This window comes from Aquarana catesbeiana, linkage group LG01 (genome assembly GCF_042186555.1).
Source record: "Aquarana catesbeiana isolate 2022-GZ linkage group LG01, ASM4218655v1, whole genome shotgun sequence".
Lineage (NCBI taxonomy): Eukaryota > Metazoa > Chordata > Amphibia > Anura > Ranidae > Aquarana > Aquarana catesbeiana.
Window position 1 is genome coordinate 204,942,187 of NC_133324.1, and position 27,816 is coordinate 204,970,002.

General features: G+C 45.2%; 1 protein-coding gene across 2 annotated transcripts in view; it reads right to left on the reverse strand.

The window, feature by feature from the left end:
• The window catches only part of LOX (lysyl oxidase), a 99,598-nt gene extending 77,272 nt beyond the window's left edge, over positions 1-22,326 (reverse strand). For both annotated transcript variants that reach the window (XM_073624679.1, XM_073624680.1), the window contains exon 1: positions 21,472-22,326. In XM_073624679.1, the coding sequence (XP_073480780.1) occupies positions 21,472-22,132 (661 nt within the window). In that variant the 5' untranslated portion in view covers positions 22,133-22,326. The remainder of the gene's footprint in view (positions 1-21,471) is intronic.
• Positions 22,327-27,816: the final 5,490 nt, after the last annotated feature.

Here is a 27,816-nt window from a genome sequence, read left to right on the forward strand (position 1 = left end):
TGGTGCTAGTAATAAGAAGTGGGGAGGGGGGCTGGGAGTAATGTTACTAGACCTCCCCTAAAACTGGAATTTTATAGAAAATGCAAGTGCTTGGGTTACACTGGAATCCATGTATCTCTACTGACATCAGTGAAACCCTGTAATGTAAATAGTGAATAAAGTTCTTCATTTCAAGGAGTGGTCTCTTGAGTGTACATGGGGGTTTTCAGAGTTTCCATAGCTTTTTTTTTTTCTTTGAAAATAAAGAAAACGATTTCTGGCTGACTGCCCTTGTGCTATTTATTCATGTTATAGACTTAGAATGTGCAATTTGACATATCATCCAGATCTGTTTAAACTCCTGAGCTCACACAGATATGCACACCGAGGCTGCAGTGCAGAGTGTACAATGTGCAGAGTACATCATGAGGTTCCTGTACAGACAGAGGTGAGGACACTCTATTACACACTGCTCATCCTGGAGGTAATTGTCAAGGAAAAAGACTATATCCAGACACATCTGGCAGCTCAGCACTGCCAAACTATGCTGGAAACACAGTGGATTTTTTTTGTTCTCTTTCTTTCTTAGAAATAATGCTTTAGGGATAGGGTAAATTTTAGAAAAAAATTGGTATGGTGGTGAAAATTGTTTTTAAACCTGACATAATTCCTTTTCATTTATTTATTTTTTTGGAATTGCTAGAAATTATTTTTTAATAAAGGTGATAAATTTCCAAAACTAATATGTAAAAATTGTAACTGAAGCTAAACAAACATCTCAGTTTTGGAGTGGACACCAGCATAGTCTATGACCTGCTGGCCCCCTATAATGCTTAGGGAGGTCAATTGGGAGGTCTTCAGGGGATAGGGTCAATTTTAGAAACATTTTGGTATGGTGGTGAAAATTGTTTTTAAACCTGACATCATTCTTTTTCATTTTTTTTTTTTTTTTTAGAATTGCTAGAAATGATTCTTAGTAAAGGTGATACATTTCCAAAATTAATATGTAAAAATTGTAACTGAAGCTAAACAAGCATCTCAGTTTTGGAGTGGACACCAGCATAGTCTATGACCTGCTGGCCCCTTATAATGCTTAGGGAGGTCAATTGGGAGGTCTTCAAAGGCAACATGGTCCTAGCTCTGGGACTTTTTTCACAGTGTATGTTTCATTTTTGTTATTAGTCGATTTGGGAAGAAGATCATTTTGGATCCCTTCAGTGCACTATTTGATTGGAAAAAAAAAAGATGTACTATTGTCCAATCTTTTTAATAAAAATATGGTATCTACCTTACCTTGAGGCTACATTTACTTGCTGTATCTTTGGTGTGTTTTCATTAGATTGCACTTTGCATAGGAATGAATAGTTATGCATGTAAAGTGTATATAAAATGAGTGCAAATTTCACCTTAAACACAGTAGGGTTGATTTACCAAAGGAGTAGAGCATGTTCACCTTGCAAAGTAAACATGCCCTACTCCTTTAAAAATCAACCCTATTACAATGTAACCTAAATTAACTGCCGTCAGGTATAAAGATAAAACTGATGAAGATGAAGTTCTGCCACTTCCTGGTAGTGCTGAAGCTTGCCTGCTTTATGCACATTCTTATTTAAAAGTCAGCCAGTCCATCATAGGGATGAGCTGATAGCAATGTGAAGGAACTGAAAGAGAAAGGGCAAGTTTTGATACTTCCATGAAGTGTCAGCGCTTTGCAATTCCACACCGCTATGTATTTGCACATAGCAGCAGGAACCTGAAAGCTGCTACAGGTACGGTATTTAAAAACAGCTCTAGGCGACAGCGTTGTTTTTCTGGCATGACAGAGTTCATGTAATATTTTTCAGGACAAGCAAATGATTTATGTGATTTGTGTATGTTTTTTCGCACTAAAAAGACTTACTATAACCATTAAACCTAGGACACTTATTTGTTCTGTGGAATATTAAACCCTCAGGACCAGTTCCCACCACATGCAGTCCAGTGCGTTTTTTTCTGCTTTAAACATATGGAAAGTAGGTTATATGGTTTCCAATGGCATAGTTCACACCAGTGCAGTCAGTTCCAGTGCTTTCCAGTTCCAGAAAAAAAAAGTAGAAGAGGCTACATTTTTCCTGCTCTGGACTGTACTGGAACGCAGTAAAACACATCAAAAATGCACCTGAATGCACTGGAACACATCAAAAACGCACTGGACCCCAGTACAGTGAAAAACAAAAACAGGAAAAAAAGCATCTGTAATGCTTCCTGAAATGCATCAATAATGCACCGAAACACGTTAAAAATGCACGTGCAGAAACGCATCCGGAGCAGATCCGAAACGGAAAGTGTGTGAACCAGCCCTCAGCTAAGCACTTTCAGCAGAGGATTAAATCACCTACAGAGTAAAAAGCTTCTTCAGATTTTAATTCTTGCTTATGTTCCAGTTTAAAGCCTCATACACACGATCGGATTTTCCGCAGACAAAACGTCAGACTTTTGTCCAAAGGGCTTTGGCCAGGAACTTGTCTTGCATACAAACGGCAAGGAATTGTCGGCCAACAAACATGAACGTAGTGACTTCCTACGTGGCTTTTCAGTTCTTTAGCACCACCCTTTGGGCACCTTCTGCTAATGTCGTGCTTGGTGAGCATTGATTCCGAGCATGCGTGTGTTTACTTTGGACTTTTGTCTGACGGACTTGTGTACACACAATCGGGAAATCTGACAACAGACATTTGTCTGCGGTAAATTTATAAGCCTGCCACACAACATTTGTCTGCGGAAAATCCAACAACAATTGTCCGATGGAGCATACAAACAGTCAGATTTAAGGCCAACAGTCAGTCATCACGGCGGAAAATCCGATCGTGTGTACGAGGCTTAAAGCTGTTGCCGTGACCGTTACCCCAGGCTCCTTTCCCTTGAAACATCCTATGGAACCACTCTTGTATGCAGCGACCAAAGTTGTGGCTTGGTTACACAGAGGCTGATTTACTAAAACTGGAAAATAATGCAAAATCTAGTGAAGCTCTGCATAGAAACCAATCAGCTTCCAGGTATTTTTGTCAAAGCTTAATTGACAAAATCAATTGGGGAATTGTTTATTTTATTGTGGTCAGTGGGTTAAGGTAAAAAACCCTGAAGGATTAATATCGCTTTAAAACCTACTTTTGTAAAACCTTTGCAAATATATGGTCACTGTTATAAATACCAGCAAAATAGTGGTTACAAAAGCTAAATGTATTTTGGCTCTGATATGGTTGTGTATTTTTTCACTTACCTTCTTTATGGCCTTCATTACATTTTAAAAAACACATACAATAAAATACTCTACTTTTTGATGGTCTAATTTGCTAGAATAGTCAAGTCAAAGAATGAGTTCCACACTCCTACCCCTTACTCTGTGCACCAAGCAGCTGGATTAATTATCTCAAGATAATACAATATTCTTATTTATGTGCGCTGCACTTTATAATTCCCTAGCGCTGTCACAAATAAAATAGTATCTCTCAAACTGTGTCTCTTTTCTGTGTCTAAACAACATTATCATTGTATACTTTATTCATCGCATATACGGTACTCTATATATACACTTGTATAATTATGATCATAATACAACTCATAACAATCTTGTTTGCTATAAAAAATCCTAATAATAAAGCATAAAATCAATGTATAATCTCAAACCTTTGTCACAAAACAATAGTTTTGCTTTAAAAATGTCCAAATATTAAACATCCAGTGTGAAAAATAAAAGTCATAAAAGTGCGCTTTCTTCTGTGCTCAAACGTATAAGATGCTTGATATGAATCATCAATGGTGCTCCCACTTAAGCCTCGTACACACGATTGGATCTTCCGACGGGAAATGTTCGCTGACAGGCTGTTGGCAGAAAATGGGACTGCGCGTGCGCTCCATCGGACAATTGTCGGATTTTCCACGAACAAATGTTGGATGGCAGGTTTTAAAATTTTCCGCGGTCAAATGTCTGTTGTCGGATTTTCCAAACGTGTGTGCGCAAGTCCGTTCCAAAGTACAAATGCATTGATTTATCTCCATAGACCCAGTCTGTCCAGACAGTATGGTCGCCTGCTGATTTGGCACCATCTAAAAGCAGCTTAACTCTTCAGTAAGACAGAAGTTTAATCCAGCACAATTTTAATTCAGATAAGTACAATACAGAGGATCTTTTTACAGGCTTTTGAAGAAAAGAATAAAAGAATACAATGCCATTCCCAAGCCCTGTCTCTGCAAAGAATTAACACTGACTGGGAGAACATGGAAGAAACAGAGAAGGTCCAGCTAGGACTGGACTAACTAGCACTAAAAAGGAGGGGAGGACAAAAGGAGCTATCAAATCACATAAGTAAACAAGCTGTAGTTGACCTGAACCACCATTAGATGTCAGCATAAGAACAAAGCAACCTGATACAGTACAATACAACAACAGAAAAAAATACACATATTTGGAACAGAACTTACAACCTTTCTCCCCTTCCTCTCAGTCTAAAAAAATAACCCAATCATGCCCACATATGCTCAGCCTCTCATTTTTCTTTCCTTGACTTCTAGACAGCCAGATAGCATTAAAAAAAAAAACTACTGATACCCCATTATTACCAATAATACATGCATTCAATATACACTCAGAATTCTAAACAATATATACAGTGAATTATTAACTCCATCAATTATCACTATTCCATCAACTAATTAATAAAGCTATTAAACAAAAATATAATCATACATATAAAAGTTTAAAAGAGGGGTGAGAGAGGGGGGGGGGTGAGAGAGAGAGAGGGGTGAGAGAAAGAGGAATGAGAAAGAGAGAGAGAGAGAGAGAGAGAGAGAGAGAGAGAGAGAGAGAGAGAGAGAGAGAGGGGGTCTACGGGAGAGAGGGGGGTGAGAGAAAGAGGGGGTGTGAGAGGGGGGTGAGAGACAGAAAGGGGAGAGAGAGAGAGAGAGAGAGAGAGAGAGAGAGAGGGGGGTGAGAGAGGGGGTGAGAGAGGGGGGTGAGAGGGAGTGCTCTCAAGCTAGAAAGATCTATGTAGAAGACTTGTCTGATGCTGGCAGAGGTAGATAATTCCTTGTATGGGAAGGGCTGCAATCACAACTAGTCAGACCCTAGTGGACTAAAGACTATTCACTGATGTCAGGCTCTGTGCTGAGTGGACCAGTCAGTAAGTTTATCACCTGGTGTTCCCACTTGGAGGAGGGCTCATCCTTTACCTCAGTCAGCAATACACATGGGGTCCTCTGTTGTACTGCTCCTGTCTGCTGCATTTACACTAGTACTGCAGCACTTCCGCCTTTCTGTCCCAACCCTTTTTTAAGCTCAAAATCATAATGCTTAGACTGGCAAGGTGGGTTGAGTGGAATGACGGGACTCGGGGTAGTTACATAGTAAGTGAGGTTGAAAAAGACACAAGTCCATCAAGTCCAACCTATGTGTGTGATTATATGTCAGTATTACATTGTATATCCCTGTACGTGGTCATTCAGGTGCTTATCTAATAGTTTCTTGAAACTATTGATGCCCCCCACTGAGACCACTGCCTGTGGATGGGAATTCCACATCCTTGCCACTCTTACAGTAAAGAACCCTCTACGTAGTTTAAGGTTAAACCTTTCTTCTTCTAATTTTAATGAGTGGCCACGAGTCTTGTTAAACTCCCTTTCGCGAAAAAGTTTTATCCCTATTGTGGGGTCACCAGTATGGAATTTGTATATTGAAATCATATCCCCTCTCAAGCGTCTCTTCTCCAGAGAGAATAAGTTCAGTGCTCGCAACCTTTCCTCATAACTAATATCCTCCAAACGCTTTATTAGTTTTGTTGCCCTTCTTTGTACTCGCTCCATTTCCAGCACATCCTTCCTGAGGACTGGTGCCCAGAACTGGACAGCATACTCCAGGTGCGGCCGGACCAGAGTCTTGTAGAGTGGGAGAATTATTGTTTTATCTCTGGAATTAATCCCCTTTTTAATGCATGCTTGTTAGCAGCAGCTTGGCATTGCATGCCATTGCTGAGCCTATCATCTACTAGGACCCCCAGGACCTTTTCCCTCCTTGATTCTCCCAGCGTTTCTCCCCCCAGTGAGTAGATTGCATTCATATTTTTGCCACCCAAGTGCATTATTTTACATTTTTCTACATTGAACCTCATTTGCCATGTAGTTGCCCACCCCATTAATTTGTTCATATCTTTTTGCAAGGTTTCCACATCCTACAGAGAAGTTATTGCCCTGCTTAGCTTAGTATCGTCCGCAAATACAGAGACTGAACTGTTTACCCCATCCTCCAGGTCGTTTATAAACAAATGAAAAAGGATTGGTCGCAGCACAGAACCCGTTACCATCAGCTTAGCATGGATATAATCCACAGTGCCCGGGGCACATGCACCCCCTTAGTTTTGGCCCTGGAGCAGCCTCTTCTTTTTGGGTGGGCTGGGCCTATATTAAGGTAGGGGCCTGGAGCTACAGCTCCAATAGCCCCTACGTTAATCTAGCTCTGATTACAGGAAATACTGTTTGTAGGCAGCAACAGGGCCATCTTATTAGCATCATGGGCCCCTGGGCAAAGTTATGCTATGGGGCCCCTACAAGTCTGCCCCAATTTACGCACCTACTCTCAAGAATTAAAGTACAATATTTTCTACTTTGCAGCGTGTCACTTGCTACTGTCCCCTGTCACCAGATTCAGCATGTTACTTGCCACCTGTCCCCTGCCACCAGATTCAGCGTGTCACTTGCTACCCATCCCCTGCCTCCAGATTCAGTGTGTCACTTGCCACGTCCCCTGTCTCCAGATTCAGTGTGTCACTTGCCACGTCCCCTGCCTCCAGATTCAGTGTGTCACTTGCATGTCCCCTGCCTCCAGATGCAGCGCGTCACTTGCCACCAATCCCCTGCAACCAGATTCAGTGTATCACTTGCCAGTTGCCACCCATCCCCTGCCACCAGATTCAGTATGGCACTTGTCACCCATCCCCTGCCACCAGATGCAGCGTGTCACTTGCCACCCATCCCCTGCCACCAGATGCAGCGTGCCCCTTGCCACCCATCCCCTGCCTCCAGATTCAGTGTATCACTTGCCACCCATTCCCTGCCACCAGATGCAGCGTGTCACTTCCCACCCACCCCTGCCACCAGATTCAGTGTGCCACTTGCCATGTCCCCTGCCTCCAGATTCAGCGTGTCACTTGCCACCCATCCCCTGCCACCAGATGCAGCATGTCATATGCCATCCATCCCCTGTCACCAGATGCGGCGTGTCAGTTGCCACCCAACCCCTGCCCCAGATGCAGCATGTCACTTGCCATCCATCCCCTGTCACCGGATGCAGCGTGCCACTTGCCACCCATCCCCTGCCACCAGATGCAGCATGTCACTTGCCATCCATCCCCTGTCACCGGATGCAGCGTGCCACTTCCCACCCATCCCCTGCCACCAGATGCATCGTGTCACTTGTCACCCATCCCCTGCCACCAGATTCAGCGTGTCACTTGCTACCCATCCCCTGCCTCCAGATTCAGTGTGTCACTTGCCATGTCCCCTGCCTCCAGATGTAGTGCGTCACTTGCCACCCATCCCTTGCAACCAGATTCAGTGTATCACTTGCCAGTTGCCACCCATCCCCTGCCACCAGATTCAGCATGGCACTTGTCACCCATCCCCTGCCACCGCATGCAGCGTGTCACTTGCCACCTATAGCCTGCCACCAGATTCAGTGTGTCACTTCCCACCCACCCCCTGCCACCAGATTCAGTGTGCCACTTGCCATGTCCCCTGCCTCCAGATTCAGCGTGTCACTTGCCACCCATCCCCTGCCACCGGATTCAGCATGTCACTTGCCATCCATCCCCTGTCACCAGACGCAGCGTGTCACTTGCCACCCATCCCCTGCCACCAGATGCAGCATGTCACTTGCCATCCATCCCCTGTCACCAGATTCAGCATGTCACTCGCCACCCATCACCTGCCACCACATGCAGCGTGTCACTTGCCACCCATCCCCTGCAACCAGATTCAGCATGTCACTTGCCACCCATCCTCTGCCACCAGATTCAGCATGCCACTTGCCACCCATCACCTGCCACCAGATTCAGCGTGTCACTTGCCACCCATCCCTTGCCACCAGATTCAGCGTACCACTTGCCACCCATCCCATGCCACCAGATTGAGCCTGTCACTTCCCATGTCCCCTGCCTCCAGATTCAGCGTGCCACTTGCCACCCATCCCCTGCCTCCAACTTCAGTGTGTCACTTGCCACCCATCCCCTGCCACCAGATTCAGTGGGCCACTTGCCATGTACCCTGCATCCAGATGCAATGTGTCACTTGCCACCCATCCCCTGCCACCAGATGCAGCATGCCACTTGCCACCCATCCCCTGCCACCAGATGCAGTGTTTCACTTACCACCCATCCCCTGCCTCCAGATTCAGTGTGCCACTTGCCATGTCCCCTGCCTCCAGATTCAGCGTGTCACTTGCCACCCATCCCCTGCCACCGGATTCAGCATGTCACTTGCTCATCCATCCCCTGTCACCAGATGCAGCGTGTCACTTGCCACCCATCCCCTGTCACCAGATGCTGTCACTTGCCATCCATCCCCTGTCACCAGATGCAGCGTGCCACTTGCCACCCATCCCCTGCCACCAGATGCATCGTGTCACTTGTCACCCATCCCCTGCCACCAGATTCAGCATGTCACTTGCCACCCATCACCTGCCACCAGATTCAGCGTGCCACTTGCCACCCACCCCCTGCCTCCAGATTCAGTGTGTCACTTGCCATGTCCCCTGCCTCCAGATTTAGTGTGCCACTTGCCACTCATCCCCTGCCTCCAGATTCAGCATGTTACTTGCCACCTCTCACCAGATGCAGTATGTCACTTGTTACCCATCCCCTGCCACCAGATTCAGCGTGTCACTTGCCACCGTCCCCTGCCTCCAGATTCAGTGTGTCACTTGCCAGTGCCACCCGTCCAGTGCCACCAGATTCAGCGTGTCACTTTCCACCCATCCCCTGCCTCCAGATTCAGTGTGTCACTTGCCATGTCCCCTGCCACCAGATGCAGCGTGTCACTTGCCACCCATCCCCTGCAACCAGATTCAGCATGTCACTTGCCACCCATCCTCTGCCACCAGATTCAGCATGCCACTTACCACCCATCATCTGCCACCAGATTCAGTGTGTCACTTGCCACCCATCCCCTGTCACCAGATGCAGCATGCCACTTGCCACCCATACCCTGCCACCAGATGCAGTGTTTCACTTGCCACCCATCCCCTGTCACCAGATGCAGAGTGTCACTTGCCACCCATCCCCTGTCACCAGATGCAGCATGCCACTTGCCACCCATACCCTGCCACCAGATGCAGTGTTTCACTTGCCACCCATCCCCTGCCACCAGATTCAGTGTGTCACTTTCCACCCATCCCCTTCCTCCAGATTCAGCGAGCCACTTGCCACCCATCCCCTGCCACCAGATTCAGTGTGTCACTTGCCATGTCCCCTGCCTCCTGATTCAGTGTGCCACTTGCCACCCATCCCCTGCCTCCAGATTCAGCATTTCACTTGCCACCCATCCCCTGCCACCAGATGCAGCATGTCACTTCCCACTCACCCCCTGCCACCAGATTCAGCGAGCCACTTGCCATGTCCCCTGCCTCCAGATTCAGCGTGTCACTTGTCACTCATCCCCTGCCACCAGATGCAGCGTGCCACTTGCCATGTACCCTGCCTCCAGATTTAGTGAGCCACTTGCAGCCCATCCCCTGCCACCAAATGTATTGTGTCACTTGCCACCCATCCCCTGGCACCAGATGCAGCGTGCCACTTACCACCCATCCCCTACCACCAGGTGCAGTGTTTCACTTCCCAATCATCCCCTACCACCAGATTCAGCATGCCACTCTCCACCAACCCCCTGCCACCAGATTCAGTGTGCCACTTGCCATGTCCCCTGCCTCCAGATTCAGCGTTTCACTTGTGATGTCCCCTGCCTCCAGATTTAGTGTGCCACTTGCAACCCATTCCCTGCCACCAAATGCATTGTGTCACTTGCCACCAATCTCCTGTCACCAAGATGCAGCATGCCATTTACCACCCATTGCCTGCCACCAGATGCAGTGTTTCACTTGCCACCCATCCCCTGCCACCAGATTCAGAGTGCCACTTGCCACCCATACCCTGCCACCAGATTTAGCGTGCCACTTACCATCCATCCCCTGCCACCAGATTCAGCGTGTCATTTGCCATCTCCCCTGCCTGCAGATTCAGCATGTCACTTGCCACCTATCCCCTGCCTCCAGATTCAGTGTATCACTTGCCACCCATTCCCTGCCACCAGATGCAGCGTGTCACTTCCCACCCACCCCTGCCACCAGATTCAGTGTGCCACTTGCCATGTCCCCTGCCTCCAGATTCAGCGTGTCACTTGCCACCCAACCCCTGCCACCAGATGCAGCATGTCACTTGCCATCCATCCCCTGTCACCGGATGCAGCGTGCCACTTGCCACCCATCCCCTGCCACCAGATGCATCGTGTCACTTGTCACCTATCCCCTGCCACCAGATTCAGCGTGCAACTTGCCACCCATCCCCAGCCACCAGATTCAGCGTGCAACTTGCCACCCATCCCCTGCCTCCAGATTCAGTGTGTCACTTGCCATGTCCCCTGCCTCCAGATTTAGTGTGCCACTTGCCACTCATCCCCTGCATCCAGAATTAGCATGTTACTTGCCACCTCTCACCAGATGCAGTATGTCAATTGTTACCCATCCCCTGCCACCAGATGCAGTGTGTCACTTGCCCCCATCGCCTGCCATCAGATGCAGCATGTCACTTGCCATGTCCCCTGCCTCCAGATTCAGCGTGTCACTTGCCACTTGTCCCCAGCTCCAGATTCAGCGTGTCACTTGCCACCTGTCCACTGCCACCAGATTCAGCGTGTCACTTTCCACCCATCCCCTGCCTCCAGATTCAGTGTGTCACTTGCCATGTCCCCTGCCACCAGATGCAGCGTGTCACTTGCCACCCATCCCCTGCAACCAGATTCAGCATGTCACTTGCCACCCATCCTCTGCCACCAGATTCAGCGTACCACTTGCCACCCATCCCATGCCACCAGATTCAGCCTGTCCCTTCCCATGTCCCCTGCCTCCAGATTCAGCATGCCACTTGCCACCCATCCCCTGCCTCCAACTTCAGTGTGTCACTTGCCACCCATCCCCTGCCACCAGATTCAGTGGGCCACTTGCCATGTACCCTGCATCCAGATGCAACATGTCACTTGCCACCCATCCCCTGCCACCAGATTCAGCATGCCACTTGCCACCCATCCCCTGCCACCAGATGCAGTGTTTCACTTACCACCCATCCCCTGCCTCCAGATTCAGTGTGCCACTTGCCATGTCCCCTGCCTCCAGATTCAGCGTGTCACTTGCCACCCATCCCCTGCCACCGGATTCAGCATGTCACTTGCCATCCACCCCCTGCCACCAGATGCAGCGTGTCACTTGCCACGCATCCCCTGCCACCAGATGCAGAATGTCACTTGCCATCCATCCCCTGTCACCAGATGCAGCGTGCCACTTGCCACCCATCCCCTGCCACCAGATGCATCGTGTCACTTGTCACCCATCCCCTGCCACCAGATTCAGCATGTCACTTGCCACCCATCACCTGCCACCAGATTCAGCGTGCCACTTGCCACCCACCCCCTGCCTCCAGATTCAGTGTGTCACTTGCCATGTCCCCTGCCTCCAGATTTAGTGTGCCACTTGCCACTCATCCCCTGCCTCCAGATTCAGCATGTTACTTGCCACCTCTCACCAGATGCAGTATGTCACTTGTTACCCATCCCCTGCCACCAGATGCAGCATGTCACTTGCCATGTCCCCTGCTTTCAGATTCAGCATGTCACTTGCCACTTGTCCCCAGCTCCAGATTCAGCGTGTCACTTGCCACCCATCCCATGTCACCAGATTCAGCGTGTCACTTGCCACCGTCCCCTGCCTCCAGATTCAGTGTGTCACTTGCCAGTGCCACCCGTCCACTGCCACCAGATTCAGCGTGTCACTTTCCACCCATCCCCTGCCTCCAGATTCAGTGTGTCACTTGCCATGTCCGCTGCCACCAGATGCAGCGTGTCACTTGCCACCCATCACCTGCCACCAGATTCAGCGTGTCACTTGCCACCCATCCCTTGCCACCAGATTCAGCGTGTCACTTGCCACCCATCCCTTGCCACCAGATTCAGCGTGTCACTTGCCACCCATCCCTTGCCACCAGATTCAGCGTGCCACTTGCCACCCATCCCGTGCCACCAGATTCAGCCTTTCACTTCCCATGTCCCCTGCCTTCAGATTCAGCGTGCCACTTGCCACCCATCCCCTGCCTCCAACTTCAGTGTGTCACTTGCCACCCATCCCCTGCCACCAGATTCAGTGGGCCACTTGCCATGTACCCTGCATCCAGATTCAACGTTTCACTTGCCACCCATCCCCTGCCTCCAGATGCAGCATGCCCCTTGCCACCCATCCCCTGCCTCCAGATGCAGCGTGTCACTTCCCACCCACCCTCTGCCACCAGATTCAGTGTGCCACTTCCCATGTCTCCTGCCTCCAGATTCAGCGTGTCACTTGCCACCCATCCCCTGCCACCAGATGCAGCATGTCACTTGCCATCCATCCCCTGTCACCAGATGCAGCGTGTCACTTGCCACCCATCCCCTGCCACCAGATGCAGCATGTCACTTGCCATCCATCCCCTGTCACCGGATGCAGCGTGCCACTTGCCACCCATCCCCTGCCACCAGATGCATCGTGTCACTTGTCACCCATCCCCTGCCTCCAGATTCAGTGTGTCACTTGCCATGTCCCCTGCCTCCAGATTTAGTGTGCCACTTGCCACTCATCCCCTGCCTCCAGATTCAGCATGTTACTTGCCACCTCTCACCAGATGCAGTATGTCACTTGTTACCCATCCCCTGCCACCAGATTCAGTGGGCCACTTGCCATGTACCCTGCATCCAGATTCAACGTTTCACTTGCCACCCATCCCCTGCCACCAGATGCAGCATGCCCCTTGCCACCCATCCCCTGCCTCCAGATTCAGCGTGTCACTTGCCACCCATCCCCTGTCACCAGATTCAGTGTGTCACTTGCCATGTCCCCTGCCTCCTGATTCAGCGTGCCACTTGCCATCCATCCCCTGCCTCCAGATTCAGCATTTCACTTGCCACCCATCCCCTGCCACCAGATGCAGCATGTTACTTCCCACTCACCCCCTGCCACCAGATTCAGTGTGCCACTTGCCATGTCCCCTGCCTCCAGATTCAGCGTGCCATTTGCCACCCATCCCCTGCAACCAGATTCAGCGTGCCACTTGCCACCCATCCCCTGCCACCAGATTCAGCGTGTCACTTGCCATGTCCCCTTCCTCCAGATTTAGTGTGCCTCTTGCCACTCATCCCCTGCCTCCAGATTCAGCATGTCACTTGCCACCCATCCTCTGCCACTAGATTTAGTGTACCATTTGCCATGTCCCCTGCCTCCAGATGCAGCGTGTCACTTGCCACCCATCCCCTGTCACCAGATGCAGTGTGTCACTTGCCACCCATCCCCTGCCATCAGATGCAGCGTGTCACTTCCCATGTCTCCGCCTCCAGATTTAGCGTGTCACTTGCTACTCATCTCCTGTCACCAGATTCAGCATGTCACTCGCCACCCATAGCCTGGCTCTCTCTCCCTCCACTTCAGCTGGGCATGCTGAGGGCTGCATTTTCCCTCTTAAGATTGCTGGGGCTTGCCAGTCCTCAGGATTAAATGTCCCATGATCCTCCTTTTGGCTCCTTTTTTATTTATTTATTTATTTATTTATTTATTTATTTTACCTGGCCAATAGGAAGGAGAGGGCTCCGCTCCTGAGTACAGCAGCATGAGGAGGAGAGGGAGGAGAGGGGAGAAAAGCCTGCAGCTGCTCTCTCTAGACAGAGACGCAGCCGCTCTCCCCACTGCTGACAGTAGGAGGGAGGAGGGGGGATAGGCAGGAAATAGAGCCCTCTTCTGACAGCGGCGGCTCAAGGGGGGCAGTGGCAGCACAGTTTCTTCTCCTCTGACCCACTCGCCATTGGCGCTCCTATTATTTGCCTGCCGGCAGGGAGAAGCAGGCAGGAATGGGAGGGGATCCGCGGCACTTGAGCTTCGCAGTGCACCTCATGCACCTGCCCAGGATCCGCCCTGCCTGGCTGGGCGGCAGGTGGAGGCGGAGCTGTCAACATCTGACAATGATTTATTATAGACACAGTCACTCAGGGAGGCTCAGGAGAGGTGGTGAAAGCCCAGCTGGCAGGCGGAACCAAAGATAAAGTAAACTACCTGCACTCAAATGTGCACTGTACTCATTGCTGTATTAATGATTTGTGCATAGTTCCATAGACAACAATGCATCTCATTTTAAATCCGTAAAAAATGCCATGTTTTTTACTCCCGTGTGCAAGAGGCCTTACATATTAACAAAGAAGACAGCACACTTTCGAAACTTAATTTTTTTCACACTGTTGGATGTTTAATATTTGGACATTTTTAAAGCAAAGATATTGTTTTATGACATTACGGTTATTGGGACTTAGATTACATGCCCCATTTTTGGGATTTTTAGAGCAAACGGTATTATTATGAATTGTATTATGATTACTATATAAGTGTATATATGTGTGTGATGAATACTGTATACAGTGATATCATTGTTTAGACACAGGAAAGGGACACAATCTGCGAGGTAGTATTTTATCGATGACATCACTAGGAAATTTAAAAATGCAGTGCATACAAATAAGAACAATTAGCTGGGCTACCAACTACCAACTAAGTTATTATAATGCGTACCCATTGGTGTACCTACTTAAGCAGTTCATGCAGAACACTCCACTCACTTATTATTTTAGATTTTTTTTTTAGCTACTAGCTTCTTCCAAGTTCCTCATTGGCTGCATGCTTGTTCTAAAGACCACACATGAATGTGGTGCTGCTGCAGTATAGAGATTAGTAGGGTCCCATGGCCTAACAGAGACAATACCACTGCTTTTCAAAGAGAAAAAACTAACTTTGGCATATTTATATAGAACAGCATTGTGGTTTGCAAATGCATTTTTTGGTTTGCTTGCTTTAGGACTTGAGCAACCAAAGTCCCATTCATTCGAGGTCAGAATGTAGAGAATTTGTCATGTGATTTGCAAAACACACTCCCTAGGACACAGCAGGTGTCACACCACTCTCTTCATTTTCAAAAATGAGAAATATCATTCAAGTGCAGTATGGCGCAATCACTGTGATATCATGAGGAAAATGAAGAGTGGTATTTACTCTGCATTATAAATAAGTAACTAAATGACACCTATTGGCCTGCAGACTGCTTTGTCCAGAACTACTGCTACAGTATCTCACAAAAGTAAGTACACCCCTTACATTTTTGTAAATATTTTATTATATCTTTTCATGTGACAACACTGAAGAAATGACAATTTGTAATTTGCAATTTGCTACAATGTAAAGTGGTGAGTTTGTATAACAGTGTAAATTTGCTGTCCCCACAAAATAACGCAACACACAGCCATTATTGTCTAAACCGCTGGCAACAAAAGTGAGTACACCCCTAAGTGAAAAGGTCCAAATTGGGCTCAATTAGCTATTTTCCCTCCCTGGTGTCATGTGACTCGTTAGTGTTAAAGGGTCTCAGGTGTGAATGTGGAGCAGATGTGTTAAATGTGGTGTTATCGCTCTCACTCTCTCATACTAGTCAGTGGAAGTTCAACATGGCACCTCATGGCAAAGAACTCTCTGAGGATCTGAAAAAAAGAATTGTTGTTCTACGTAAAGATGGCCTAGGCTATAAGAAAATTACCAAGACCCTGAAACTGAGCTGCAGCATGGTAGCCAAGACCATACAGCAGTTTAACAGGACAGGTTCCACTCAGAACAGGCCTCGCCATGGTCGATCAAAGAAGTTGAGTGCACGTGCTTAGAATCATATCCAGAGGTTGTCTTTGAGAAAAAGACGTATGAGTGCTGCCCGCATTGCTGCAGAGGTTGAAGGGGTGGGGGGGACAGCCTGTCAGTGCTCAGACCATACACCGCACACTGCATCAAATTGGTCTACAGGGCTGTCGTCCCAGAAGGAAGCCTCTTCTAAAGATGATGCACAAGAAAGCCCGCTAACAGTTTGCTGAAGACAAGCAGACTAAGGACATGGATTACTGGAACCATGTCCTGTGGTCTGATGAGGCCAAGATAAAGTTATTTGGTTCAGATGGTGTCAAGTGTGTGTGGTGGCAAGCAGGTGAGGAGTACAAAGACAAGTGTGTCTTGCCTACAGTCAATCATGGTGGTGGGATTGTCATGGTCTGGGGCTGCATGAGTGCTGCCGACACTGGGGAGCTACAGTTCATTGAGGGAACCATGAATGCCAACATGTACTGTGACATACTGAAGCAGAGCATGATCCCCTCCCTTTGGGGACTGGGCCGCAGGGCAGTATTCCAACATGATAACGACCCCAAACACACCTCCAAGATGACCACTGCCTTGTTAAAGAAGCATCTGTGGAGTATTTTCAAACGAAAGGTGAAGCGCAAGGTCTCTAACATCCACCAGCTCCGTGATATCATCATGGAGGAGTGGAAGAGGACTCCAGTGGCAACCTGTGAAGCTCTGGTGAACTCCATGCCCAAGAAGGTTAAGGCAGAGCTGGAAAATAATGGTGGCCACACAAAATATTGACACTTTGGGCCCAATTTGGACATTTTGACTTAGGGGTGTACTCACTTTTGTTATCAGTGGTTTAGACATTAATGGCTGTGTGTTGACTTATTTTGAGGGGACAGCAAATTTACACTGTTATACAAGCAGTACACTCGCTACTTTACAATGTAGCAAAGTGTAATTTCTTCAGTGTTGTCACATGAAAAGATATAATTAAGTATTTACAAAAATGTGAGGGGTGTACTCACTTTTGAGATACTGTAAAGGACGACCCATATTACATAGGCAAGTTGAAAACAAAAAAGCACAACAGGGATTAGCAGTCATGCTTTTCCTCCTTGTGTGTGCCTGGTAAGCAGAAGATTCTCTCTAAAATGAGTTCTGGTACTGGCCACAAATATGTCACTCCCCGTGTATGAGCCATGTTTAAAAAGAAAAAGCTCCATGGTTTACCTGGTTTTTACCATAAGGGCCATGGTAGTGGCAGGGGACACTTGGAAAAGTTGGACATGTAACTCTCGACATCTAGTGGACTAATGGACTGGACTGCTCTAAACTGGTCCATTAAACTCTGATTTAACAAAACTGAAAAATTAAAAGCAGCTTATGCACATAACTATCAGAACTTGCTTCTGAGATGACATTTTAGTTTGACCTCCTGGCACAAGCAGTTGTGCTCTTCTCATGTGATCTTACAACACACAACTGGAAGTGAGAACTGAAGCTGGTTGTAATATGGACTACTCCTGACACTTGAGTCTCCTTGATGTGCTTTTCTAAAAGGACATCTGTTTTGTTTTTGGTTAGAAGTGAATCAAGGTATCCCTGAAACATTCATACAATTTTAAATCAATTACTTGAAGAAGGTTTTGTACTGCTGTTCAGTCAGACTTGTGATTACTGATTTTTGCCACACTGCAAAGCCAGAAAAAAAAAGCCTCGGGTTCAGTTTTTATGGCTTCCTGCATCACATACTTGCTCATTCAACAATGAATCATTAGTGTTATGATGCTAATTTATCATCCAGTGAATGGGCTGGAAATATGGAGCTGGCATGGGAAACCATTGCAAGACCATGTGCACTAAATAATATTCTTCTAATGTCTATGTGTGTCTTAAAAATCCATTGGTCAATATTTCCAAGCGATGCAACATATTCAAGCATCACTTAGATAACAAGCCTACTAAACTCAGCAGTGCTTATTGTTGCTAACAGAGATGTGCTGTGCCTATCTCTTACCAGCAGATGAAGTCAAAGTATTCTGATATGGTTTATAATATCTAATTATGTCTTGCCACAAGGCACAATGGACAGACGTGCAATGGAGTGTAGCAGTACCCAATGTTATCGTCTCTGGAAGAATTAGATTCTACAGTATAACATTGTTTGATTATTATTATTTTTCTAATTATTTCAAATCATAATTATTATTAATATTATGATAAATTACGGTTCTTTGACTTCCTGCCCTTACTAGACACATTACTTACCTTTTTACCATGTTTTGTGTTTTCCAAGGGGGCGTAGCCGCTGGCAGTAATTGCATGCTAGAAATCCAACATGCTAGTTGTACCCAAGGTAATTGATGGATCAACTTGGGTACAATCAGCCTGCCGATACATGGATCGAATCTTGACCGGTCTCTGCTGAACTGGCAGAAATCCCAACCAACTATGGCCAACGTAAGTCTTTTTTGTTCAGCCCTTGTAACCTCATAATAGCTACAGTCTCAGTTCATACCCCTCAGCTAGCACCATTTTGTCTAGAAGTTGAGTAGGTATTACATTAGAGTCCATGGCTATTCAAATGCAAGCAATACAACCCAGATATATTGACGTTTACACGAGAAAATGTTTTCGGTGATGATGATTTTGATAGAAAAGGTACAAAATCCTCTGTCTCAGGGACCTTTTTTCTCTTTTAGTATGCATACTTTATGCCAAGTGTGCAACATCATCAAAGTTGGGTTAAAGCATAGGTTACAGCTACCTCCTGTGCAGAGGTTGGGATTTAAAAGAGCATACGGACTAGAGATTACAGTTCATTTTGTCAAAGAGGTTATAAGAACTGAATATATTTTAGGCACAAATGTGAGTTCAGACATATGGCTGAATATAATGGACATGTATGGGTTAATTTACTAAAATTAGAGAGTGCAAACCCTGGTGCAGATGTGCATGGCAGCCAATCAGCTTGTAACTCCATATTTTTCAATTAAACTTTGACAAAATAAAACACTGGAAGCTGATTGGTTTCTATGCAGAACTGCGCCAGATTATGCAATCTCTAGTTTTAGTAAACCAACCCCTTATTGTGAAGGATAATCAATATTGTGCAAAGTAAAATAACCTATCCCATAGGAACTGATCAGATTTTTATCTTTTATGAATCATCAACACACAGAACAATGAGAAATGATTTCTAATTGGTCTGACTGGGTTACTGCACTCCAAAGTTCTGTCATACATTGAACATTTTTTTATATAAAAAAGAGAATATCTCTATCCATATAGCTATGTCTCCCCTTTGTTGTATAGTTGCATGGAAACTGCATTTCAACCCTCAAAACTGAAGCTAAGCAGTGCTCATATTGGACAAAAACTGATGACATAAGTGCAATGTCAGCAGTTCAAGGGGACAGAGGGGGAGTAGCCAGGAGTCCACGCGCACCTTCTGGCTGATCTCAGCATTTGCAGCCTTCTGCGGAGATGATGTAAACACTATTAGTGTATGGTCATTTATAAAATGTAATGTGTGATTTAAGATCTAGTATTGCTTTCCTGGCATGGGATCAGTGTGCAATACACCAACTAAACGCACCTCTGTTTCATTCCATTTACTGAAAACCATCAACATATGCCCAATGTCATCAATAAATATTCCTCCCAGTGTTTATGATCTGTGGATTGAGATCCCCTCCAATATCCCATAATTACTGTAGGTTCCTCAGCTATGTAGTATACTGGATCGAGAACCATTTCAGTTGTGAAGCAAGCATTATGGTAGAATAAACAATGTCTCACAGGACAATGGCACTTCAACATTAGGGATCCAAGTGAAAAAACATTACATAACTTCTTCAGGGTTGCTGGATCATTCTTTCAAATGCAAACAGATCTGTCTACCTATACAGGTCCTATAATTAATCAATTTACAGTCTTACCAGGATTTAATTAGCCACAGGACCTGTGTCATTTGTGTATATCACTAATTGAAGGGGTGAGTTGGCAACTCTGTATTGTATTTGAGTCACTTAATATGGTATATGTAGAACAAGGCAGATTTTCTGATTCTTTCTATCTTAGACAAATATGTAGTATTAGTATCAACATGGTTATACATACCCCATAAAGCAACACAATAAATATAAACCTTTCTTAATTTCACATGACGCACTGCATATTTCCATATTCCTTGCATCCTATAGAGCAGGGATATGCAATTAGCGGACCTCCAGCTGTTGCAGAACTACAAATCCCATGAGGCATAGCAAGACACTGACAGCCACAAGCATGTCACCCGGAGGCAGAGGCATGATGGGACTTGTAGTTTTGCAACAGCTGGAGGTCCGCTAATTGCATATCCCTGCTATAGAGCATGAAAACTGTTCCCGAATGAATGGCACCACTAAACTTTTGTCCTATGTTAGCTTAATACATTATATTGTAACATAAATAATACATAGTGACAATGACATACATGATCAGTAGTGAAGGTATTAGTTTGACCATTAATAAGATGAAGTCTGATCTGAACGTAGAATTTATTGATGAACTTGCGTGACAATTTGCTCATTCTATACACAAAAAGTATTTTAAACTGGCAAATATCCAACAAGATTTACTATTATTCTTGGCAGATGTTGGCATCGATTTGTAAAATAGCAATGAATAACTGTTTTCAGGAAAATGATATGAAGTTCCAAAAACAATCATTGCATGTTTGAGCATCATTATCACTTTTTATTGCCCACATCTTGTTCTTTCGGTTGAATCTTTAAAATAATAAATCTTTGTGTGGCCAATTTTGTTGTCCTTTAATTGACTGCTTAGCGCAAACTTATTAATACACATTCCATACATTAGTGATTAATACAGACATAAAATGCCTGTGTGAAAGTAGTCTGCAGACATATGTGGGAATGCCAGAAGCTGTGAGACAATGCTGAATATCACGTTACGGTAAATTGAGTTCAGACTGAAAAGCACATGCTAAAACTTTTTAACTCTATGAGTCTGTTTGAGTTAACTTCACAAGTACAATGCACAGTCTTAGCATGTTTGCTATGCAGAATTACAGATAATTCTCTACAGAATTGCATATATATATATATATATATATATATATATATATATATATATATACATTTGTAGAATTGAGTTACAGTATTAATCTGTAAGCTGGAGCCCCGAAGGCTCATCCGATTTTCCCTAAAAACAATTTGAACATTCCTATTTAGAAAGATAAGACTGTCAGTTAATATTAATGTACATTCCAATAGAATTCTCCTCAAGTAAGAGGCATCATGGCTTGACATAGATCCTCAAGGACCAAACGGTTGAATTATCCTGAACACATACTTTGCCTTGACTACTTATAGGTTAACCCCTAAATGGCATGCACTTTAGCATCGCAGACTGTAGTTTGTTTTCTCTAGATAACATGGTTATAATGACCTTCTAACATTCAAGTGCATAAAAATGATTTAGGAAAGGACACTCTTTATATTATCTTTGCTTCCTCTTACCATACTCATGATAGCGGGTTCCATAGCCATATCTCTGCCTGTCAGACTGTCTTGGCCTGTCATAGGCGTCATGGTAATTGTAGTAGGGATTGTCATCATATTTATTAGGGTTATAGGGATCATCTCCTTGCATCATGTCTAGCCTGGCTCTGTTGCTTGTGGTGGCATTCGCTCTTTGGGTCTGCTGGGCACTTGATGGCTGAGCAGCACCTTGTCTCCTTTGTGTGATACCTTCTGGTCTGTTTCTCTGTCTTCCAGCAGCATCCTCTCCTTGGCTTCTTCTGTTAGCCTGGAACCAATAACGACTGGCTGAATCACTTGCCTGGCTTGAAGCTGTGGTTTGTCGGGCTTCACTCTGTAAGTTTTCTGATCTGAGAGGTTGTGGTCTCCCAGAAGATCCTTGAGAGGTGGTGTTTCTGCTGCTCAGTAACAGTAAAGGATTATGAGATGCACTGGAGACAGAGGATCTTCTTGAAGGCTGGTACTCAGCTCCCTGGCTCATCAGACTGTAGACTCTTCCATTGTTCTGCCACTGTACCCTCTGCCTCCACAGAGGATTTGGACCATTAGCTATTCGCTGATGCTGGCAGGTGACTTGCAAAATGCAGTGTAAGTACACAGCAAGCTGCAGTGAAAATATGCTTTTTGAATAATTCTTCATCTTTCTTCAGTTTGAAGTTTAAAGAATTAAGATTTCAATAAAATAGCATAGGTTTTCTTAGCATGCAATAAGGAAAGGAGCTGCTGCTTTATATAAAACGTTAGCTGCACGTCTTTAGGGCAAGAGAGACGAACAAGCCACTTCTCATCTTTCTATGACTTTGCTGGTGATTCTACTGGTGAACAGAGGGGAGGAGTGATGGGAGTTTTTAAAGTTTCTGGCACGTTTAATAAAAGTTATACAAGGTTTACTGGCTGTGTGCCCTCTCTGTTATTTTTTCATATAATGCGATTGAGAACATGCAGCTGAGCATATCTTCAAGATCTCGCTATCTAGGGGATTTACAGAAACAGTTACACTCAAATATCCATCAAAAAAAGAAATACATAATCTAACATGTTTTTATAGGTTGCTGGATATAGTAATGCCAAATCTGTATAGCACATTTCCAGATGCAGAGTTGAGCTATTGTGTAAAGAAAGTAGGGGCAGCATGTAGGATGCAGTTGAAAATAATTTGAGAGACATAGGTGAGGCTGGCTAGACACACCCTTATTTTTACTATAATGCAGTTGAGCTGTGCATTACTAGTGATAATTGCATCATATGAGGGTTAAGAAGCAACAAAAAGTCTGAACAAAATGTAATTTGTACAGATTTTCAAGCATTTTTTACTGTATATTGTCAGTATTTAACCACTTCAATACAGGGCACTTCCCCCCCTTCCTGCCCAGGACAATTTTCAGCTTTCAGCGCTGTCACAATTTGAATGACAATTGTGTGGTCATACAACACTGTACCCAAACTAAATTGTTATTATTTTCTTCCCACAAATAGCGCTTTCTTTTGGTGGTATGTGATCACCACTGGGTTTTTTATTTTTTGCTAAAAAAACTAAAAATACCAACATTGAAAAAATTCTCCTTCACTGACAGGCACTGATGAGGCTGCACTAATGGGCACTGATGAGGCGGCACTGATGAGTTGGCACTGATAAGGTGGCACTGATGGGCACTGATGAGGAGGCACTAATATGTAGAATTGATAGGCACTGATAGGCAGCACTGATGGTCACTGATAGGCGGCATTGATGGGTACTGATAGGCGGCACTGATGAGCACTAATAGGTGGCACTGATAGGCGGCATTGATGGGCACTGATAGGCGGCACTGACGGCCACTAATAGGTGGCACTGATGGGCACTGATAGGTGGGACTGATGGGCACTGATGGACACTAATAGACAGCACTGATGGCACTGATAGGCAGCACTGATGAGGAGCTACTGACAGGCATTACTGATGGGCATCTGTGAAGGGCACTGACAGGCATTACTGATGGGCACTGATTGGCACTTTGCTGGGCACTAATTGGCACTTTGATGGGCACTGATTGGCGATTTGGGTGGGCACTGACTGGCAGCTGATGGGCTCTGATTGGCATTGTGATGGGCACCTCTGATGGGGCTGCGCTGATAATCAATGTGCTGATTATCAGTGCACACCCCCCTCTGACAGGGGCCGCGGATCGGCTCCTCCTGTCAGAGCGAACCAAGGAAAGCCGATTGCCGGCACTTCCTCGTTCACGCTGTGATGAGCTGTGATTGGTTACAGCTGATCACGTGTTAAAGAGCCTTCATCAGAGGCTCTTTACCACGATCGGAGATGCAGTGTGTCAGAGTAAAACACCACACCACCGATCGCCGCGCTGCGTGCCCCCGCAGGCGCACGATCGCGGCTTATCTTGCTGGACATCATATGATGCCCAGTCAGGATAACTGAACCACTTCCCCGCTGTCATTTTGCTATAGGCATACATACATAATAACATTTCTGGTACGCTAAATCACGCAGTATCATGATAGTAATCCCAGTACATGGATACCTAGCGTTCAAAATCATTAAATATCATAGATGCAAAGGGCTCCCCCTGCTTCAACCACCGCTACACCACCACCTTGGTCGAGCAGGGGCAGTGACGTGTTTTGCCAAAATCTTACTGAGCTGTGATGCTAACCCATAAGGCCATTGCCCATCATACAAAGACTGTACAATCAGCTTGAAGTTGGTTGATACCTCCGCCTGCCCCTGCGTGCACACCAGAGCCCATTACAGATTTCTGTCCTGTACCACCACACTCTCTAGCAACCTCTCAACATGGTGGACAAAATCCGGGACCACTTTAACCTGGGTATTTATGTGACTTTATTGAATGTTATTAAGGATGCCAACAATCTCTAACAAAGCCCCGCTTACTGTCTGAAGCTATGGCTGAGAGTTTGTTCCTCAGGAGACCGATGTCCACTCCATTAACAAACATCCCAGCTCCTATACCCCCCAATATAGTGCTGAATACATCCCTCTTCTTTCGGTTACTCCACAGAAATAAGCGCCCTGAATGCCTTCTGTGTCTGCACATCTCTGGGAGTAAGCCACTGGTACAATGACTGTACTTGATTCAGTGTATACTCAGCACATATCGGGTAATAGGCTTTTATTAACCACTGTGAGATGTTGAAGTGCTATGTGGTGAAGGCATACTGTGCCCTGGTAGCCAGCGTTTGTTCCCTTTATCTAATGGAGCATGCTCCCGTGTGTAGTCACTGGCATTACCTGTGCAAGGTTCCAACCTCTCAGGTGAGACATCAACCAGGCGTATCTCCCCCATATCCAGCTCTGGTGTCCCACATGTCCAGTACCCAAGAACCTCTCTGTAGGACTGCTAAGATTGAGACACCACCCCTACAAGGAAATTTTCAACCCATTGATGTGTCACCTGGTACCCTCTAGTCTGGCCAACAGACTCCTTATTATGCATAAGTGCTAGCGTCCTGGGTACCTGCATCGTATTACTTCAGTTATGTCAATACATGTTCTACATTAACAACATGATTTCCTTCTTCCAACAAAAAAAAAAAACATATTTTACATTTCTTGTTCTGACGGATTGGATAGGTTATATTCCACCTCCCCTCTTCCAACTGATACCGATTATCCAATTAAGTGATCAATTTGGCGCCAAAGCTAGCTTTTATTTAGACTGGCTTGTGATATGGGCAGCAATGGACACTGCTGTGTTGTCTAAAGCAAGAGGTGTAAGGTAAGTGTCAGTGAACTGGCCTTAATAAGAGAAACTTTATACATTTTGTATGAGGTTTCCTTATGTAGCATATTTTCTTCTTTTTTTATATGTATTTGATAGACTATCTGGCTGAACAGTCTGATATAAATGGGAAACGGTTTGGTGGCCATACAATATACCTAGATCTATTTGGATCCCCTTTACTGGTCTATTGGTGAGTTTTTCAGCTGGTTGCGCCCCTCCACCTTTACTGAAATATTCTTACTACTTACTACTTATTGGTATTTGCATGATGGTTGACAAATTAAAATCTTCTAATTATATATTATCTTGTTATTGTGCCTAGATTCCTTCTAATGCCTTGTACACACAGTCGGACTTTCCGACGGAAAATGTGCGATCGGAGCTTGTTGTCTGAAATTCTGACCGTGTGTGGGCACTATCGGACTTTTTCCATCGGAATTTCCCACACACAAAGTTTGAGAACAGGATATAAAATTTTCCGACAACAAAATCCGATCGTTTAAATTCCGATCGTGTGTACGCAAATCCGACGCACAAAGTGCCACGCATGATCAGAATAAATTAAGAGACGAAAGCTATTGGCTACTGCCCCGTTTATAGTCCCGACGTATGTGTTTTACGTCACCGCGTTCAGAACGATCGGATTTTCCGACAACTTTGTGCCACCCTGTGTATGCAAGACAAGTTTGGCCCAAAATCCGTCGGAAAAAAATCCGACGGATTTTGTGGTCGGAATGTCCGATCAATGTCCGATCCTGTGTATAGGGCCTAACAGTACAGTCTGATAAAGAGATATTACATTTTTTCTGTTTGAGCTGAATATCAGTATTTACTGCCACCTCAATACTATTGAGGTATGAATTAGTCTGTTCATGTTGGTTAAATGGTATTGTTAGAATGATGGACTCTGTATTTGAAGTACTGACTTGGCTTCATATTTAGATTCTCTAGGGCTCAGTTGTGATACTAGGCAGTGGGAGTATTGCAGCATGAGATTTGGTAGTTGACTCTCCTTTCTCTCTCCTCTTCCTTGTGTGGGGCTTTGTACCCATTAAGTGTTACATCAAAACCATTGACTGTAGCCAGCAGTTCCTGCATCCCTTATGGGATACTCGATAATTACCAGTACTATATTCATCATTGATTTTCTCTAAATAGAAGCAATTGAAAAACTTGTCTGTTGATTTGACTGTTTATAGAAGACATTGTGTGTGAGCCGCTCTTGGATGACACCAGGCACGCCACTTTATCTAAGAGTTCTTCTCTAGCTGTAATTGACTACACACTGTATATATATATATATATATATATATATATATATATATATATATATATATGGAGTATGTTGATAGAATGTTTTGCTGCACTTATTATCTGACTATAATGTGATGTTCCCCTTTTCTTTTCTTCTTTGTATAGGATCTCTGTTCATAGTCAAGGGTACAAGGTCCTGATGGAAGCATTAAAGCAAAATGTCAACCCTATTTGACCTAGTTATAACAGGGATCTATTATGATATCAAACAAGTAGCTACACTAATGGGAGCTCTGGTTTTCTTTCTGTATTTATAATGTACTAAAGTTTTTAATTAAGCAATTTTTTGTAAAACATTTTTTGTAATAAAGAGATTCAGTATTATTACGTAGTGTTGGTCCTTTTCTGGTACTGGTAAAGTCTGCTCAATTTGTCCAATTTCTGCTATATCTGTATATGGATGAGGTACCCCTTTAGCATCTTTATTTCTATTTTTACATAAGCACAGGTGCATTATATTTCCATTGCATTGCAGGTCAGTGTCTGGACCTGAAACCTGTAGCTCTCCAACAGCTTGTGTCTATTTGCCCCATATTGGCACTATATCCACTAGAGCATTTGCATTTCGCAGAGCAGAGTAGGTACTGGCCAGAGAGGGATTACTTTGATGCAGTTTGCCAGCCTGAACATGTATTGCAATGTATGTAAACAAAATAATCCTGCTTTTGTGCCAGGTTTTCTAGAAAGGGTATATAGCAGCGTGCAGAGGGTCCAGTCAGAATTTATAGCTGAGTGCCGGTTCACACTAGACGCGGCACGACTTGCAGGTCGCCTCACCGAGGCGACCTGCACACGACTGCCGGGGCGACTTGCAAGACGACTTCTGTATAGAAGTCTATGCAAGTCGCCCCCAAAGTAGTACAGGAACCTTTCTTCTAAGTCGGAGCGACTTGCGTCGCTCCGATTAGAACGGTTCCATTGTACAGAACGGGAGGCGACTTGTCAGGCGGCTAGGTCGCCTGACAAGTCGCCCCCGTGTGAACCGAGCCTTAAGGGAATCCCTAGCTGCTTTGTTTACAAACAGAAATAAATGGCCAGGAGATGTCATATACCAGCAATTTCATCTACATTTATATGCTTTCTAAATGTCAGGTTTGCTGTAGTAGGTTGTGTACACATATACATGTGTCACTTCACAGACATTTTTTTAATGCTTTTTAATGCCCTTAGGGCAGTCCCCTATACCATTTGCTTGACAATCCCTTTCCTATTAGCCTAGAAAATGGCTATTACTGTTTTTCAGAATTCAGCTCCTATTGATTTCAAA